At 43.9% G+C, this 19456-nt stretch overlaps 2 protein-coding genes across 5 annotated transcripts in view; one reads left to right on the plus strand and one right to left on the minus strand.

The window, feature by feature from the left end:
• Positions 1-19456, minus strand: part of TFB1M (transcription factor B1, mitochondrial) — a 65877-nt gene that overhangs the window by 3016 nt on the left and 43405 nt on the right. For both annotated transcript variants that reach the window (XM_003986680.5, XM_045058273.1), the window contains exon 6: positions 347-474. In XM_003986680.5, coding sequence (XP_003986729.1) covers positions 347-474 — 128 coding nt within the window. The remainder of the gene's footprint in view (positions 1-346; positions 475-19456) is intronic.
• Positions 9368-17047, plus strand: CLDN20 (claudin 20). Of its 3 annotated transcripts, XR_002157608.3 has the most exons (3): positions 9370-10422; positions 13642-15064; positions 15999-17047. XR_002157608.3 is itself a non-coding variant. In XM_019831428.3 (2 exons), exon 2 carries the CDS (start codon positions 13745-13747, stop codon positions 14402-14404), a length of 660 nt encoding a protein of 219 aa, XP_019686987.1. In that variant the 5' UTR covers positions 9368-10422; positions 13350-13744; the 3' UTR covers positions 14405-17047. The 3 variants fall into 3 exon arrangements, 2 of the variants coding, with proteins under 2 accessions (XP_019686987.1, XP_003986715.1); XM_019831428.3 differs by having other exon boundaries at positions 9368-10422; positions 13350-17047; XM_003986666.5 differs by having other exon boundaries at positions 13642-17047.

Here is a 19456-nt window from a genome sequence, read left to right on the forward strand (position 1 = left end):
GACCTGACCTGTAGGACGCCAGCTGGTCGACGTCACGCATACAGGTCAGAAGTGTTGAGCGTAAAAGCCAGCTGGCACGGTCGACCCTGACGGAGGACTCCTGGCCCCCGCAGGGCAGGTCATTACCGACCTGTGGCTGTTTCAGGCTGTACTGATGCTGGAGCAATGTGTCTGTGGCCCCAGTGTTCAGTCACAGTTTTGCTGTTTCCTTGTGGCAGTCAAGCTTTGCTCACCTTAAGAGGACCATTCACAGACAGCTTGAAGAATCCTAAAAACGAAGTTCTTAATCTTTGAAAGTATTAGGATTTTAGAAAGCACGCGGCTGAAAGGAAGAAGGCATTCTTACCCCAGGCCTCGATAGCAGTATTTCCTTCGGAACTGAAATGCGTTCTGCACGACTCTCTCCACCAGCTTGAATGGCTGCTCTATCCTGGGCCGCGTCAGGGGCGTGAAGTGCACCACGCCCACGTCCACCTGCGTCGTGAGCAAAGGTACGTCACTCCGTGGCACGGGAATCACGTGACTAAAACAACTCATCTTAGTAAAACACAGGCGGATGGGTGGTTGACGGCGTAGTCTTCGTAAACCTTTACAAGGGCTTCGCCTTCATCCACTGTAGGCAGGTGAGTTGCTGCGCTGGGCACTGAGCTCAGAGCGATCACGGTTGCGTCAGCTCTGTAAGCACATCCTGTAGACCTGTGCTTGAGGATCACTTGATCTCAAAATGGAGTTTTACAATGGCCTTTTCAGATCAATCCAAATAATCATTAAAGCCAGTAGGCAGATAACAGCTTTAGAGGGTTTTATTTAGCTCTGGAATGAGAAAAAACAAGCTGCAGCAGCAGTTCTATGAGGCTGGGCTTCGAAACAGAGAAGAGAAGGCAGATGGCCCCCCGGGGACCACTTAGTGCTAAACTCCCCAGAAAGGGAATCAGTTAGGACACGACTGATTTTGGGTACAGACACTGATTAATCAGCTGTACTGAATTCACGGTCGTCATGTGCACATCACTTTCGGGAGCAACTTTAAATGCCCTGGGAGGTCCAGGCAGGATTAAATAGGAAATGGAAACCACCAAAATGTCACTGTGTTGGTCTATAATATACCCTGTCTTAGTCTAAAACTGGGCTCATGGTCATTCACAAGTATATATTCAGAATAACAAAGGAACAATAGTATTGAAAGTAAAGACGAAGACGGAAATGGAGTCAGAGCAGTTGCCACACACAAAAATGCCCGACAGAGACCATGGCCTGACAAGTGGGAAGTGTGTTCATAATCTACAAAAGCCTTCGTCTCTGAGGAGTTGTTCAATTTGCTACTTAGAACATCACACAGACTCTCAGAGGCTTAAAGTCTAGCAATTTATGGAGGGGGGGTGGTACCACTGCTTTTCAAAAGGAATTCATTCTATATTTTTTAAAATTCCACAGGGGTTATCATGTTCTCCTGGGAGGCCTTGCTTCTAAACATCCTTGTGGCTACAAAACTCCGCAAAATTGGCCTGCAGTCTGTGAGGATGGAGTGTTTTCAGGGTGGAGGGGAAGTACTCGCATACGACGTGAGACCGCGTGGACGGGAACAGAGAAGGCGTGCGTGGACCGACAGTTATTCCGCTTCAGGGAGGGACTATCTGTAATGTTAAGTGTTCTCATTAAATTTTAAGTTTTTCATATTGTGTTCTATGCGTCGCTTCATCAGTTTCTCCAAGTTCAGCAACAAGTACTGTAGAAAACAAAGGCTTGGTTAAAAGGCCAGGACTTCTGTAGACCTGCACAAAAACACCAACGAACAGGGCCCAGGGGTGTTGGAGAGGGCACTGGAGAGGATAAAGACTGGGGGGGGGGTGGCCTCAGGGTGGACAGGAGCACGTCAGTCATCAGGGAGGGCAAGATCGCTTCATCTCAAAGTGTGTCTGTGGCAGGAAAAAGAATCTGAGCGGAGGACAGCGGAAGAAGCCGAAACACTGTAATGACTTTAAAGGTCAAAGCCTCTGCTCACAAACTCTGAAAGATCCATCCCCACCTTTCCTCCTCTGTATCTGGAACGGAGAAGTGAACCCAGCTGTCCAGAAGGTTCTAGGCCTCGCCCCATCACTCTATACTTCTCCATACCACCTCCCCCCACTGAGCCCACTGGCATCCGCTCCTCTCTCTCTGCCGGCCTCCAGGACTCCACTCTTCCAGCCCTTTTAGGCCAGTTTGTCCATGTGACAGTCTGTCCTGACGGAGCTCTTCACAGCCCCCAGCTATGAGCCAGCAGCCTGCCTGTCTCCAGGGAAGCTCAGCTTTTAGCAAATGGGGTACAATCTAAGCCCCAGCCGAGCCCAGGCCATTATCAAAACTCTGTCATGTTCAAATACAATAAAGAATAAAGGCACCGATACAGGGATAGATGCATTCCCCTTCCAGTACAGAAACTGCCACCTCCAGCTTCTTTGGATTTTAAAATTTGGTGCCGCCTTTTGGGGGCACCTGGGTGGCTCAGTCGGTTAAGCATCCGACTTGGGCCCAGGTCACGATCTCACAGTTTGTGGGTTTGGGCCCTGCATTGGGCTCTGTGCTGACAGCGCAGAGCCTGGATCCTGCTTCGGATTCTGTGTCTCTCTCTCTGGTTCCTTCTCCGCTCACACTCTGTCTCTGTCTAAATAAATGTTAAAAAAAAAAAAATTCGGTTTTCTTTTTGCCCGATTTCTTTGAGATACAGTTGGTGTTTGCAAATATAGAAAATGTCTTACGTTGGTTTTCCATAAAGTCTTAAGCCCTGTACAAATACAGCAGCACCCTAACTGTAGCGGACTTCTAAAGATCGAATGTAGTTCTGATAGTTGAGATGGCTAACGGTATATCCCAGCTAAAAGAAAATACCTACTCACAATCAAATACAGTTCCTATCCAGTGGAGGACCCTGGGAAAATGGCCCTTCCAGTAATGTGTCCTGCTTCCCTGCAAGACCTCCTGTATCGCCCTCTTTTCCACCCCCACCCCCAAAAGCACTTTTCGGAATTACTGTGAATGATGGAGCCCATCGTCTCTAGAACTACAGGAAAGCTGCTTGGTAACTAGGGTAACAGATACAAAAATGCTTTTTACTTATATTTGAATGCTTATTTAAAAATTGCAACCATTCTTTTTCCTTCCTTGAATTTTAACTCTATTAAAGGGCTTCATTGCAAAAAAGCAACCAGTACGTAGGCACTAGATGCACTTAACAATTCTATTTTATTGTTGCCAGCCGCTTTCCAAACTCAGTCTATCAGGATACCAAAATGACCTAAGAAAATTTCAAATGAAAGGATTTGTAATGAACCTAAAATATCTGCCTCTCAAATCCACTCGAACATCGATGCTGTACCAAGCTGAGACGATGCTTCTCAACATCAGCAGCCGGGGCTGCACGAGGCTGCAGGCTGAAGTTCCATTTTCCAGACCAGCGTGTCTAGGGTGTGACTGGTTATGACACTGCGGGAGACCTGGGATAAGAAGCCAGTAAATCTCCAATCTCAGACGTTGCCAACTCAGATCCCGAATCAACAGGAGAACAGAGAATGCCAAAGAATGGGCCGCCCAGCTCTTGCCGGGGGATCCTAACAGGGCGGAGAGCTACCTAACTACCCCGGGAAAAGGCACAGAAAACAACAGGAGCCATTCCCTAAGAAAGGGTCCTCCACACTTCCGATGGCATTCGAGACCATTCAGGGGCAACCCAGTAGAAAGGGAAAATGTTTAGGAAGTAACAATTTATAATTGGCTGAAGCGTAACCATACCTGGGAGAGAACAGAAGGGCGAGAGAAAAAGAGCTACAGGGAATCACTGAGAAGCCTTCAAGAGCAGTAAGAGAAGGGTTCAAAGGTCAAGGTGGTACTGTCTCAGATTAGCGTAGCTGGGAGTGGGAAGGGTCTGGCTGGATCCTGCACCCACCAGTGTCTGACTCTTCAGGTCCCTGCACTGAGCTAATGACAGCCTCCAGTCACAACTTCCTCAGACAAGGGTGACAGAGCGGCAAGTCGCCAATGCCTAGGATACTAGAATTACACGTTTTGTAGAAAAACACTTACAGATACAAATGTCTATCAAATTTCCTATAATTGGTTTATTCTGCCTGTAATCTTGGTCCCAAGGCCAACTTAAGGACAGCATTTCAGTTTTAAAACCTTAAAATACAAGCACTTTAACAGCATTCCAGGTATTCTGAACCCAACGTACTTGACATAGGCTGACACAGTTATACCTACAAATCTTTCTTTAAAGTTTATAATTTGTGGGGCACCTGGGTGGCTCAGTCGGTTAAGTGGCTCAGGTCATGATGTCACAGTTAGTGACTTCCAGCCCCGCGTCGGGCTCTGTGCCGACAGCTCGGAGCCTGGCACCTGCTTCGGATTCTGGGTCTCCCTCCCTCTCTGCTCCTTCCCCGCTCGTGCTCTCTCTCAAAAAATACACACATTTTTTGAGTTTATGATTTGTATTTTCTATAACAATTTCTCTAGAAGTTCCACCCCACCTTTTTTTCCTCCTTTATATTCTTGAATGTTGTTTTTTCTCTTCCTCCTTGGAATCACAAAACAGTCACAGTACTTCCTCTCAAGAGTGTGAGCTCGAAGGACAGTGAGCTGGGAGTGTGATGAGGAATTAAGGGTAAGAAAGACACCCCCATGTGGGGGGAGCAAATGGAGAGAGTGCTTTACAGTGTAAATTATGCATGTAAATGTATGCGTGTCAGTGACTGTATGCATGTAGATTGTGCCCAGTCGGAACAAGAAGAGCAAGATGAGTCTCTTGGTCCCAAAATAGGGAACCCGTTTCAGGGAGGCGAATGCTTAATTCTAAACAAAGCACAAGAGGGACAAGAACAAACACTGGATTGAGATTTTCTGTTACATTTAACTTGGAGTTCCTGGACGATCATGGGGAAAACCCCTAAAACCATGAGCTTTCCCACCAACCATGACTTTGGGGTTTGTGAAACAGCATCTGGAGGGGCCCTGCTCTCTGGGGCCGCAGGCTGGTAGCACACGGGGCCATCACGAGGGCCCAGCCTCTGCTTTCGCAGCGCCCCAGTGCCATCTGTTCTTCAGGGACAATGTCAATCCAGGCGGACTCACGAGACACTCAATGAGGACTGCTGCTCTCGAAAATATTAATATTAAAAGACTCATAAATGAACACAGATGCAAATATATTAACTCAAAAGGAGCCACGCTGCCGAAGAGACTAGGGGCTATCTTCGAGTTACCTTGTCACTACCTTCCCCTATGTGCGTATAAAACGACAAAAACTACCCCTAAATGCGGGTCCCGTTACTATCAGAAGACCGCGGAGCGACACGGATGGGAGCAAGCATATACGGACTGGTGGCCGCCATGGTCACTGGTGTCTGCCCTGAGGGCCTGACCTCTCACTGGCACAGGTGGGGCCGGACTCTCGCGGTCCATGTGCTACGAGCACCCAGGCCGCCGCGCTCCTTGTGCTGACGTGTCGTTCCTTTAAATATCCTCATGTTGTCTGGCTCTTCTGGTTTCTGACTTGAAAGACATTCTGTCTTTAAAAAATTTTTTTTAATGTTTATCTTTGAGAGAGAGAGAGAGTGCGAGCACAAGCAGGGGAGGGGCAGAGAGAGGGAGACACAGAATCCCAAGCAGGCTCCAGGCCCTGAGCTGTCAGCACGGAGCCCGATGTCGTAACCGCGAGATCATGACTTGAGCCGAAGTCGGACACCTGACCGGCTGAGCCACCCAGGTGCCCCAGAGATATTCTGTCCTTTGAAAGGCAGATTCTACAGCTGCTAGATCTCACCCTTTACCTGCTTATCTTGCTAGTTTAACTCGCGGAGCTCTGGGGTCTCAGAGTCTTCCCTATATACCTGTCACCAGAGAGAAAAATAAATAAATAAATGATTCAAACTGATGCAAGCTTTATAATCTGGCAAGATCACAAAGTCCTCGTGGACTCAGGGCGCCAGAATGTGGGCTGGGATGCAGGACGCCTTGCTGGGCAGGGGGGCGGGGGAGGGAGGGAGGGGGAGAGAGAGAGAGAGAGAGAGAGAGAGAGAGAGAGAGAGAGAGTGAGTCAGTCACAGGGAAGAAAGGCAAAGAGGAACAAGGCAACAGAAGCAGTCGGTGCCGAGGGTCAGGCCTACAGAAGGCCATTCAGCCCACAATCTTGGATACGGCCGGTAAATGAGGAGGTTTTAAAGAAACCCGTCCTGCTCTTCAAAATAATGTGCAAAGAAGATGTAACAAATACATGTTTACACTGCTTATTAGACTGAAAAAATTACATCCATCTGCAAATGTCACCACAAAATCCAAAGATAGTCTTAATATTCTAAAATCATGTGAGGAAAACAGAAAACGAGTCCTCAGGATCCCTCCTCTGAAGGCATGAAAGGGAGAAACAAAGCGTAAAAATTAGCTAACGGCTAATAAACAAATGTAAGTGTAACTTACATAGCCCCCCCGCCCCCATCCATGGTTTGCTCTCTGTGCTTCTGGCCGCCCCCAGCCAACCTCAGTCCGGAGGCAGAGGACCCTCCTCCTGCTACAGTGCCAGAGGGCCCGCAGTAACCCACTACTATGTCACAGTGCCTACATCACTCACCTCCCTTGGTGTCACCACGCAGGCATTTCGTCAGCTCACATCGTCGTCATGACGATGACATCTTACGGTACAGTAAGATATTGAGACCACACACACCTTCTCTTACAGTATATCGTTACAAGTGTTCTACTTTGTCATTAGTTGCTGTTGTTAATCTCTTACTGCACCTAACAAATTAACCTTTAGGTATGTATACACAGGAAAAACACATGGTATATATTGGGTCTGGTACTCTCTGCAGTTTTAGGCATCCACTGGGGGTCTTAGAACATATCACATGTGACTAAACGTGGGGGGGAGGGTAGTACTCTATGCAGAAACATACACCTGATTTGCTATAAAAATCAAAAGAATTAGGCTGGCTTCAATGGACGTTTGAGAACACACAGAAACCATGAAAATAAATCTTCATTTTAAACAAAGTCCTTACTACAACCCACTAATCTGTAAGCTACCAACCTTCAAAGTTAAAGTCTTCAGGCTAGCCTGAAGCATTATTTTAAAACTAAAATGACCATAAAGATGGAGGAAAATGATGAATTAATCCTGCTCATAGCTGATACTATTAATTTCCTAAGACTGGGTCCGAAGAAAACATTATTTTAAGATTAAGTCAATCACTTTAAATCTGTGGGACGGGAATAGGTAACCACTTTTTCTTATGCTGCACTTTCATTATTTTCAAAGCTGAACAGAAAGCAAATAAGAGAAGACACTGTTTTTAAAATCAGAACCTCGACTTTTCACTGGAATTAAGTGGGCAGCATTTTATACATGCCGTGAGTGGGCACCATCCCAGACCAATGAAATAAGAGCCGTGGGGCCTGGGCCTCGGGCTTTTTCTTAAAGCTACGTGATGGCCCTGTGTGGGCAGGGGTGAGAAACACAGGTCTGCTGAACCTCATACAAAAGTATGTATTGTTGTTATTTCTAAAATGTTCAATTATTTGGTCTTTCAGAGAAAAGAGAAAAGAGAAAAGCTTGTCTGAGTTTCAAATGATCATTACGAAGAAAAACACACTAAGGAAATCATATGCAATTTCTTCTTAAAAATACCTACATGAAAACATTTTAAAGAAAATAGACGGACTGCTGAGTCACTGGACAGTTACTCAGTCACGGACTCTGCATGAATGCGAAGTGTTTTTCTGTAAAGCCATGGAGATGTCGGTTTTTTGTTTTTGTGTTTTGTTTTTTTTTTGCGCCGTTATCCAGATTACCACAGAAAGAAAAGACTCATTCTAATGAGATTTACAAATACATTCTTCTCTAAGTGGAGGCAGGGAAGTGCTAGGGGTGTACGAAAGGCTTCAGAGATCACAGTACCCTGGGCCCGCGTCCCCTTCCTGCTATGTACTCATTTTACAACCTTAGTCAAGTTACTTCACTTCTCTGGGGCTCAGTGTTCTCATCTGCAAAACGAGGACTCCTACGACCTCACAGGGTTGTCTTGAGAAGCAAGCAGCACAGGGCCTCAGGCAGTATCTGGCATTACAGGAAACAGTTTTATGAACAGAGGTATTAGCATTAGGCCCAAATGACAAAACCGAAGAGGGACAAAATGACTTAAAACTGCAGTCTCATTTAGAAAGGATACAATTATACTTTTAACCATACAAAGGTATAGTTTGTTTATCTACTCAAAACTAGCTTCTGAACTCATTCAACAAATACTTACCTGTGCCCTTACTACTCCTGGCACAGGAGACTCAGCAGTGACGGGGGACACACAGAAATCCTTGCTGTGTGAGGTTCTTACGCCAGGGAGTTAGAAGTAGAGGGGCTCAGAGGTGGGGGGATTCTTGACCTATTGTGAAGTTTAGAAACAAGATCATGTGTTAATTAAGTGGATGTTGGGCATGGAATCCAGGACGCCTTTAAGACCTGGGACGTGCCAGTTGCCAGGGTGAATTTGGCATTAACGGACGTGGGGAAACTGAGGAGAACAGGGGTGGGGAAGACCGGTCCTTGTCCCCGGTGGGTCTGAAATGTAAGTGATGTCACATTGGCACTTGGATATATAGCCGGGTGTTCAGGGGGAGAGGGCCAGTGAAGAGGCATGAACTAAGGTAAAGATAAGATTTATCTTCAAAACCTTCTGGGCTTAAAAGGTTACTTCTTTTACGTGTCCACAGTGGAAGCAGAGGAGGTCAACGCGTTATATTTCTCTATAAACTTCTATGTTTCCATCTCTTTTTGTACAAGGAATCCTACACCTTGATTAAAGGTCTGTAATTTGTGAAAGTCATTTGCACTTCAGAAGTTTGTTTCTCTAGAAGAGGCAGTTAAGATTTTACAGGAGAAGGGCTCCCATCAAGGCAGAAGAGTAATCAGAGATGTTCTGAAAATGGAAAGAAGGCGTCCTTATCCTGGAGGCCGGAGCTGGGAGCTGGCTGGCCCCTCCACCTGCCATCGGTCAGCCTCAGCACAGGTCAGTCCATACTGTCGACCGTGGCAAAAAGCAAACAAGGCGAGGTGCTAAAGGGATCTGGTGGGTTTCTTCCGATACAGCAGAAATAACAATGCTGGTTCTGTTAGTGCCTGAAATTCAACTCTTCCTCACCCAGTATTTATGCAAAGAACTGTTTAAGTATTTCCATGAAACAGAAGAAAATAAGTTTACATATTAAAATTACAATACTATGGCTAAAAAATCCACAGGCATCAGGTTTCTAAAAGAAGAAAAATACCTTGCTAAATGCCAGACTCAGAAAAGATGAAAACGAAATAAAAAACAAAAAATTAAGAAAAATCCAGATAATCAAAATGTGCATTTTATTATTTACGGTTTTTAAAGAAATGGCTATCATCTGACATAGCTACAATATCTGGGAAATAAAAAAGTCTATTATCAAAATACCTTCTTTATAAAGTGGTTCTGAATTTATAGCTTGTAGAATTAGAATCAGTGAAGGAAAGTAAAATGTGAACTCAGAGTCGATAGACATGAAACGTGTCTGTATTCAAGGTCTCAGGACCTCAATATTTGATTTCACTATTTCATTTAATATGCTCCACATCATTTTGGTGTAATTTCTTCACATTTTCTAAAAGCTCTAATTTATTAAGTTATACTCCAGAAATCTTTCTCAGTGGAAGGAATAACAAAAGAAAATTCAGGACACGCCCCCTCCCTGACCCACAAAATACTTGTAGATTTACTGGTCAGAGTCTAGTCGATAGGGTTCCTTTATCTTTTATTGAAAAGATACATATTTCGAAAAGAGTCTTTTGGACATCTTTTTGAAAGCTACCAATTTTGTGACTCTTGATTTCAGACGAGTCACAAGCACCAGCATAAAAAGATCGTCTTGACTATCATTTGCAAAGCACAGTCTAGTTAAAAATATTTCAGATCATATCCTTTAATTGGGGACATAACAAACTATCTTCCAACACAGATAAAAATTCAAAAATAAATTATAACTGTGGACTGCAACATAATATTAAAGGAAAAGAAAGCCTTTTTGTGAGCACGCGAAGAATTCCTCCTCTGTACAGTGACACAAAAGCATTTTCAGCTTTCAGGTTTCGACAAATCCTGTTGTAACAACAACTCCCTCCCTTCCCCGCCTCTCCTTTCTTAATTCTCCCACAGCTCAAAAAATGAGATGGAGAACCTGGTATTTATCTTCTAGCACCATCAGCAGTCTCTACCTCAGATTCCCATGTTGGTCTTTATGTGCGAGTTAACTTGGCGGAGCTCTGTCCCTAATACTCACAGGCTGGACGGGAGCCTCAAGTGTGGCTTCTCCGCCTCGAGCAGCTTCGTTTGAAGACAACTGACAGAAGGGGGTTAAGACACTGAAGGCTCCTGACAAAAGGTATGGAAAATGAGAGGCTTCTACAACGCTCAGAAATAGAAGTAGAGACCTTTAAGTAAATTTAGTTCGAACTGTAAGTTGTCGGTCTGTTTTTAAAGTAATAGTTTTGTTATAAACAGATCTTGTCTGGAAAACTGACTTTACGTTTTAATGAAATCCACTCCAGACTTTCTGTTGGCAAGTAAGTCCATAAAGTTAACACTCACAGGCTCTGTTCTGCAAGCAGTGTATTCTGGAGCCCTGAGAGACCTGTGTATTCAGAACTAAGTTTTTACATGCAATCCCTCTGCTGCTTCTGCTGATTTCCCTGTATCCCACGACCACCACCACGGAAACAAAGTATGCTTTTATTCCGTACTTACTTACGAGACAGCAATTTGAGAGAACAGGCCACAAACTGTATCATACTTGTGGCTGGAGAGGAAAAGAAAATTCATAGCAATATAGCTAAGACGCCAGTATGTTTTTACAAAAGGAACAGAAATAGTGACCTTCATTGTGGAGAACAAATTTTTCCTGCAGAAGTTCTCCGTGCAGAAGAAAGCATTTAAGATCCGATATTCAACAGTGAGCAGGCACTATGCTAGCTGAATGCAATGTCATATTGTTTACGCTGATTCTGGCTGTCTGTAATTTATCACTGCCAGTACGTGTTAATTAAGATGAACAAGCTGTCTGCAAGCCTGAATTACACTGAAATTTATAAAATGTATTGGTTAATGGGAAGAAAAAGGTTATAATTGGGAAGCTGAGCATAGATTGATCAACACATGAAGGTTACTCAACCAAAGTAAAAATAAAGAGGGAAATAAGATGCTCTTAGAGAATGTTAACAGCAACCTCGATGCCGAAGAAACCATAAGCTGACAAAGGTCTGGGAAGGCGGTAATTTAGGGAACTGCCTGGAATCTGAAATGTTAAAACCCAAACCTGAAAACAGCTATTATGAAACTATAAACATGTGCTTCATTTTTTTTTTTTCCTAGAAACTTTATTCTGTGCTATTTTAGTGTCAGGTATGAAAAGAGGTTTGGAAAACAGAAGTGAACCATACGGCTATGGCAAAAGCCGAAGTACTCTGATGTGTCTGTAAGTCTGATGCTTAAGGATTTAAAGTTTCAGGGAAACCCTTTCCTAAGTTTGTCATATTTTAAAGCTATGAACAAAAATATAAGCAGCAAATTTAGACAGCCCAGGATTTAGCTTCTTAGAGAACCGATGCTATAACTATGTTAAGTTTGTACTTCTGATATAGGCACGGATTAGGATTACTTCAACTATTTTACAAAAGCCAGGCATCAACCTCCTTGGGTGAGTCTCTGAGGCTACACTATTTGCCCCATTAATGTCTTGGGAAGTGGTTTTTTTTTTTTTTTTTTCCCCCTTGGTGGGACAGGGAGTGGATAAAATTGACAGTTAATGGCGTTCTCTGCCTGCAGACGTAGCGTTTTCTGTGCTTCCCCGGAAGCACACGGAGAGCATCTCACACTTGAGTACTGGGGTGATGGTGGGGGAGGCGGGAACACCCGGACACTGTTGCTGAGACCTGAGTGGCCTCGGGGGGTTTACCACCTCAGTGTCCTTCCCAATCGGGAAAAATGATGACGCACAGAGTTATATCTATGGTTTGGTTCAGCTCTAAGATTCTACAAAGATAAATCAGTTCGATGAAGGAAGAGAGAAAAGAAAAAATATTTCAAATGTTATTAAACAGCAACTGTCACGTGACAGAAAACAGCATGCGAATCACAGTGTTGATTATAATGTATGGAGTACTTTCTAGGTGTTGGATATTGTTCTCTAAGCCCTTAAATGCATTTAACTCTTCGATATACACACTATAATCCTATTTTCCAGAAGAAAATACTAAAGCAGAGAGAGGTCCTGGAAAGCGAAGATTTGAGCCCAGTATTTTGGACTCAGAGCCCCACACTGCCTTTTGTAAAATATATGAATCGTGACAGAGCCACTCTAATATGTCATTCAAAAACTGATTCAGAAACACAAAAAAAGTTATTACTGTATTTCAGAAACCATTAGACTTCCCTCAAAGAAGGCAGTAATTACTGCCAGGGTAAAGCACAGCCAAGCCACAAATTCGGTGCTGTCTTTACTCTCTTCTTAAGAAAATGTTAAATTATTTTTGGTATTCTTTCACATACAACAAAGGATGTGGTTATTTCTGGCATGTACTTTCAAGATTCAAGGTCACTACCGAATCCGTCAGAACAACCGGTTTTACGGCAGACTACTTACTTCATCTGGGTCAGGGAAGGATTCTGGTCCCAGCTAGAAAGGATCTCACATTCTCACAAGCAAAAGACAGTGGCCTAATTGTTCCTGCACTGAGCGTCTTGCACCTGCAGTGAAACGAGTGCTAACCTAGATAAGGATTTTGTAAAAGTTTATTAACAGGAAATTAGGGATAATCATGCCTGTGGCTTTAACTTCTTTCCACGAATTTCCTTTCCTCCTTAAACAGTTTACTTGGGTTATGTGTCTGGCACATGGTAAGGGCTTAATGAATATTTTTTAAATAAAATCATTTTTTGAATACTTAAAACTCTTCTAAGATTTATAAGTCATTTTTTAATTTTTAAAAATGTTTTTATTTTTGAGAGAGAAACAGAGAGACAGAGTGTGAGCAGGGGAGGGGCAAAGAGGGAGGGAGACACAGAATCTGAAGCAGGCTCCAGGCTCTGAGCTGTTAGCACACAGCCTGAGATGGGGCTTGAACCCACAAATGGTGAGATCATGACCTGAGCCGAAGTTAGACGCTTAACCAACGGAACCACCCAGGTGCCCCTAGAAATCATTTTTAAGAGGTGGGCTTAAACTATTCATTTCTCCCTTATTACCTATTAAGTATTTTAATTAGAAATCATAGGGTTTAAAAAAACCTGTAAGCTATTAAAATTCTTTATCAGATCCTACAACTGGAATTCGGTATGTCAAAATCTCCCAAGAAGGCATCATCATAGACTTCAGCACAGTTTAAATTCTAAAAAGAACAAAGTGGCCACTTTTCGAGAGCCACCCATCCGCACTCAGGAGAATGACCGGTAGTCTCTGAGCGCCTGGCGTGAGCTTTTCTCTTGGGCTGGAGTCTCCTCATCTACCGCGAGGCCCACTCAAATGTGTTCCTGCTCCCACCGTACATGGAAACGTAAGCCTTTTCGTTATCCTTTCTTTTAATCCCGGTTTGTCTTCCTTCCCTAGCCTTTGTTACTTGGTTCTCTGCCGCAGAGACAGCATTACGGTTTTGACCAGGGGCCATCATAATCAAGCAGCAGGTAACGGGGGACCAAGATAAGGTAACGTCATGGCGTCCGCGGGTCTCCAGCTCCTGGCTTTCGTCCTGGCTCTATCTGGGGTGTCTGGAGTGCTCACGGCCACTCTGCTGCCCAACTGGAAGGTGAACGTGGATTCGGGCTCCAACATCATCACGGCTGTCGTGCAGCTGCAGGGGCTGTGGATGGACTGCACGTGGTACAGCACCGGGATGTTCAGCTGCACCCTCAAGTACTCCATTCTGTCCCTCCCCATCCATGTGCAGGCCGCACGGGCCACCATGGTCCTGGCCTGTGTCCTGTCCGCGTTGGGGATCTGCACTTCCACAGTGGGTATGAAATGCACTCGCTTAGGAGGGGACGGAGACACAAAGAGCCACGCTTCTTTTGCCGGAGGAGTCTGCTTCATGGCTGCAGGGGTCTCTGGTTTAATCCCAACCGTGTGGTACACAAAGGAGATCATAGCAAACTTCCTGGACCTGACGGTTCCAGAAAGCAACAAACATGAGCCCGGAGGAGCCGTCTACCTCGGATTCATTTCGGCCGCGCTGTTGTTCGTCTCCGGCATGATTTTCTGCACTTCCTGTATGAAAAAGGCTCCGGAAGCTTGGCTCTTTGCAGCCAAGCAGCGGCATACCTCCGCCATGCAGCCAGAGGGCAGCTCCGCGTACAACCTCAAAGATTACGTGTAAATGACCGTGTCGCGCGTATGGAATGTTTAGGTGCCTGCTGTGGCTTTCGTCTTTTCGTTTTAGAGGAAAACTATAAATGAGGTCATTTAAAATGCCAACAAACTATTGTGTGCAATTAGATCCGTTTTAAGATTATTCTTCCATTCCTTTTTTCGCGTTTTATCCAGTGGTTTATAACTGAAAGAGGTTCTGTTTTATAAGACAATTGATGGGTTTTTTTTCCTTTTAAGATAAACTGTTGACACATCTTCTGAATTGTTATTTAGTTGCATTTTATAGAAGAACTAAATTGCCAAGTATAAAAAAGCGCCTTTCTCTGTGTTAATCCAGGGTATCATCTGCTTTTGCTGGCTGTTGGTAACCACAGGGACTTGCTTCTGTTTTCAAGCCTGCTCTCTGACCATGAGGGAAAGAAGAGATGTCCGTCTCTCTTAAGTGTTGCCCAAACCAGCCTCCCCAGCTTCCCACCTACCGTGACCTCCCTGCTTCCTGTTTCATTTTAGAAAATGTCTACGTACGTGTCCAAGAGCCAACGATAGGCCATTCAAAGATTAGGCAGGCAGAACTAAGGAAAAGAAACTGGTAAATGCTACCACAGCAAAGCAAAACCAAATCAAGCGCGAACTGAAATCTCCAGGATTGGAAGGCATTAAGTACAAAGTAAGTGACAATAATAACAGTTTGCTTTATTTAGAATGCTGAAGAAGTGCCGTCTTCTGCTGCTAGCAAGAGGATGCTCCAGATTCCGTGCATTTATCCTACAACCCAGAGTCTTCCCCTTCCCTCTCACTGATGAGTATCTGGATGACAGAAGTTACTTTAAGTTGTCGTTTTTTTCTCAAGTTTGATTCACGTTAACAAAAACATTGCTGTTCTCTTATAAATGAGCTGCTTCCAGTAGTAAACAGAACAAAAATTAAAGTATAAAGAATACTTTAAAGATGTAAGTTAATTTGTGATATGTAATCCAAATATCTTAACAAGAAAATAAAAACTGGATTTTCTAATGCACAAAGGGGACAAGGCCCACTATTGTTTCTAATAATTCATGTAATTAGGCTTAATCATTGCTCACTATAAAATGGTAAAGGGGGAAAAAGGATCATTTCTTTGCACATCAGTAACTCGGGAAGTGTGAAGAATATCTTTTATGTGACTACATATTTTTCATTTGTGCCTACAGAAGTAGAGACTAACATGTTTTATACCTAGTTTACTCACTCTCTTCTGCAACAGTGTCATTGGCCATTAATAGGATGGCTAAAATGGAAAGGTATCATTTCATCTGGGAATTAGGAAAAGACATATTTAAACAGAAGCTTAAAGTATGGATTTCCTTTGGAGGATCAAAATATTTTCTGTTACACATGTATACTAAAAATAACTGGTAAAAAGTATTTTTATGCAAATTAATGTGACCAGATTGGTTTGGCACCTGTATCTCTCTCCTTTTGCTTACTGGGACTGGCTTTATATGCAGTTTCTGTACCTGATAGTCCTATGCTAAAAGTTCACCGTATGTGTTCTATAAAAGTCCATACATACTTCAAAAAATAATTTTTATTTTGCTCTAGAATATTTTCTTCTTAAATAGGCACAGGGATGTTCTGAACTCCACAAAAGCAGCCATTTCCTACAAATAATGGCCGAATTCCATCCAGACTGGACACAGCAATGATGAAATGGCTCGGAGTCCCTCCGTCCCCCCAGGCCGCACCCCTGCTGCATTCCTCCACCTGGAATCCTCCCACACTCCCCCCTTCCTTGCCCGCCCACGCTCCGACTCCTCCTTCGGGGTTCACGTGAGACCTCCTTTGTGACCCCACTCCTGACTCCCTGAGGGTCACTGCTTCCAGCCCTGTACTCTCTGAGAATACGGTCTATTCAAACAAGTTATTGCATCTCCGACTAGACTCTGAGACAAGGTACTGTTTTTACCTTTGTAGCCTCCGTAACTTGCCGACAGCGCTTACGAGGACGTGCCAGTCCTTCTGGGACGTACACGGACTGGTTTAAACCTCAGGAGGACTCTAGGAGGCAGGCACTATTCCTAGCACAGAGGGGAACTGAACCAGGGGAAAGTACGGTACCTCACCAGCCCAACGGCAGGCAGCTGGTAAGCGGAAAGATGGGATTCAACCGGAGGGAACCAGCCCTGGAGTCAGACCAGGTGCCTGCCGGCTTACGCAGGGCACAAGGCTGCGTGGCGCGTGTTACTGAATCTAGGTCTTGGTCCCCTCCTGTGAAAATGAGGATAGAACGGCACCTACGCACACAGGGGCTGTAAGGATTCAATGACAGGATGTGCACACAGCATTTGGCGGAGGGGGCGGTAAGCACGCTCGGGACTTCCTTGGTCTACACCAGCATTTTCCAAAGGGGGGGGGGGGTGGAGCCGGCAGAGGACACAGGGCAGCGCCGGGGGCCAGCTTTGGTCATCACAGCTGGGGTAGCGGTACTGGGACCTAGTGGGCGGAGGCCAGAAATGCTATGAAATACCCTACAATGCCTGGGCAACAAAGAATTTTCTAGCCAAAAATGTCAATTGTGAGGAGGCTGAAAAACCCTGATCTAATGTATTTGAATTATATTTAAACATTCATTTTAAAGAAAATAATAAAGTTACCAAACCAAAAGAAAACACCAGAAAGCCCCAGAATGTCCGGCTTATTTTACCTACAGAGCAGATATATGTGTATACGTACGTGTGTGTGTGTGTGTGTGTGTGTGTTATGACTGAAGAAATCAGCGAGTAATCTGGACAACGACATGGGCAGGTGAAAGGGTCATCAGCACACTACCTACACATGGGCAGGAGCAGGCTGGGGTATAGACAGATCCAATTCTGGATTCAATGTTTTCTCATTACATCTTTTACGACTATATTTTTAGCTACAAGGCTTTAGCATAAATTCACTGTACTGACTTTTGAGATTTGTATCATAGGCTATAATCCCATGAACCTGTTGCAATCTCTTCATTATCTCCGATAATTTTTTAATTCACTTCACTACACTTTATACATACATGAATGGGTCACCTGCAAAAATGCAATTTTGTTTCTTCCTTCATTGGGCTTATAATACTTCTTGTTTATTTTATTCTTGAGTAGTTATAAAAACATAACTTGTATGAAGGTAAATTGTAATAATAAATATCTTGTTTCTATCCAACACTAACTTGATTTTTAAGAAGGACTCTTGTACTTTAATTATAAAACTGGATTTTAGTTTACACGTTTATTTTTATTTTAGACTCACTTTCAAAAAGAATTTGAGGCTACTTATGATAAAATTGCCGGCATAATAAGAACAAAAACAATGATAAAATAAAGTTACAAAGAAGAGAGAGAGGATGCTATTAAATAATGCTGTTTGAAGGCTACTAAAGGAATTACGTATGAAACTTAGTTTAGAACTTGGAGCAACCAAGGCACAGAAGGCCACATGAGGCATCTGATGGCGGTCTCAGCTGCCTACAGAGGCTAGAGAGGCTGCCAGGGGTGCTGCCTAAGCCCCCACTGGGCCGTGCGTCCGTCCCCAGCTGCTGTGAGTGCAGGGCGCTACCAGCTCACACGTGCGGAATTGCCTCCCTTGGTAGACTAGGGCACCACTGCTCCTAGGAGGTGGCCGTGAGCCAAAGACTGACCACACACGTGTAGAACATGCCATTCCCTCGACTGAGTCTGTGGGGCAGTTTGTGCCCCATTGCTCCCCCTCTCCCCGCTACCCTCTGACCCAGTGGGACAGGCTGACGCTGGTCTCCAGGCACAATATTCCTGCTTAGCTTTTCTGCCCCCCTTGCTTTATCCTGCTTCCCTCACCCTTCTTCTGAGAACACTCAAAACGGCACTTTCATAAAAATTCTCATCTCAGTCCCTAATTCCAGGCAATCAGACCTAACACAGAAGAATATTAGTTAAGTAGAAAAATATGTCCACAGGGTTCTCAAATATAGGGCAAAATTCAACAGAAATAACATCCTCACTATCTGATTTCAAAACACACAAAGGCTTGAAAAAATGGCTTTCTTATGTGAATCCACCCATTTTACGAAGATCAGGATTACTTCACAAAGAAGTCAAGGCCTCAATAGCTGTCAGCAAGGATGGCTGAAAGCTTCTCAAATGTGGTCCTCAAAGGTCAGGCATGGATGCCTCAAGTCGTGACCTTTTCTTTATAATGTCACGGGTATATCATCGTTAATTCTTCTAAAATTGTATTGACAATATGCTTTAAATCTGTCCCATACAGGGTTAACTTGCTCCACATGCAGTACTCCTAATAGGGCAAAATTAGATATAAACTATATGAAAGTCTTAAAAATTAAAATCTGTATCAGGATATACCAACTTAGTCCATAAATACTTGTTTATAATCAGAATAACAGTGACCTTCCACTGACTGCCTCCAAATGCATTACTTCACATTACTTCTCAAAACAATCCTTCAAGGGTGACATTACTGCCCCAATTTGGGATATATTAAAATTCAGCCTATTAACCTGACCGAGTTCTTGTAATTAGGGACACTGGAATTCCAGTACACCCAGTTTCCTTTAAAATACCTCTAGGGGCACCTGGGTGGCTCAGTCGGTTAAGCATCGTCTGACTTCAACTCAGGTCGTGATCCTGCAGTGCATGAGTTTGAGCCCAGCATCTGGCTTTTGCGCAGAGCCTGCTTCAGACCCTCTGTCTCCCTCTCTCTCTCTCCGCCCCCGCCCTGCTTGCACTTGCTCTCTTTCAAAAATAAAAATTAAAAAAAGCATATAAAAAAATACTTCTATTTATTCCGCCAGAGTATGCTGCCTCTATCATATTAATCAAACGAGCCCATTGCAATTCTCATTTTATATCTAAGCGACCTACCTACTAGGTTTGAGGATAGCATAGTGGTTAAGACCCAAAGCCTATCCATTCTGTTGGGAGTATGTTAGATTAGAAGCCCCATTTTTTAAAAAGGAAAAAAAAATGACACAGAATTTTGAGGGTCTAGCTAATAGCTTAGTATTTCTCAAATTTGATTAATATGCAGATCAGCTCAAAAAAATTAC

The sequence above is a fragment of the Felis catus genome, chromosome B2 (assembly GCF_018350175.1).
Source record: "Felis catus isolate Fca126 chromosome B2, F.catus_Fca126_mat1.0, whole genome shotgun sequence".
NCBI classification, from domain to species: Eukaryota; Metazoa; Chordata; class Mammalia; order Carnivora; family Felidae; genus Felis; species Felis catus.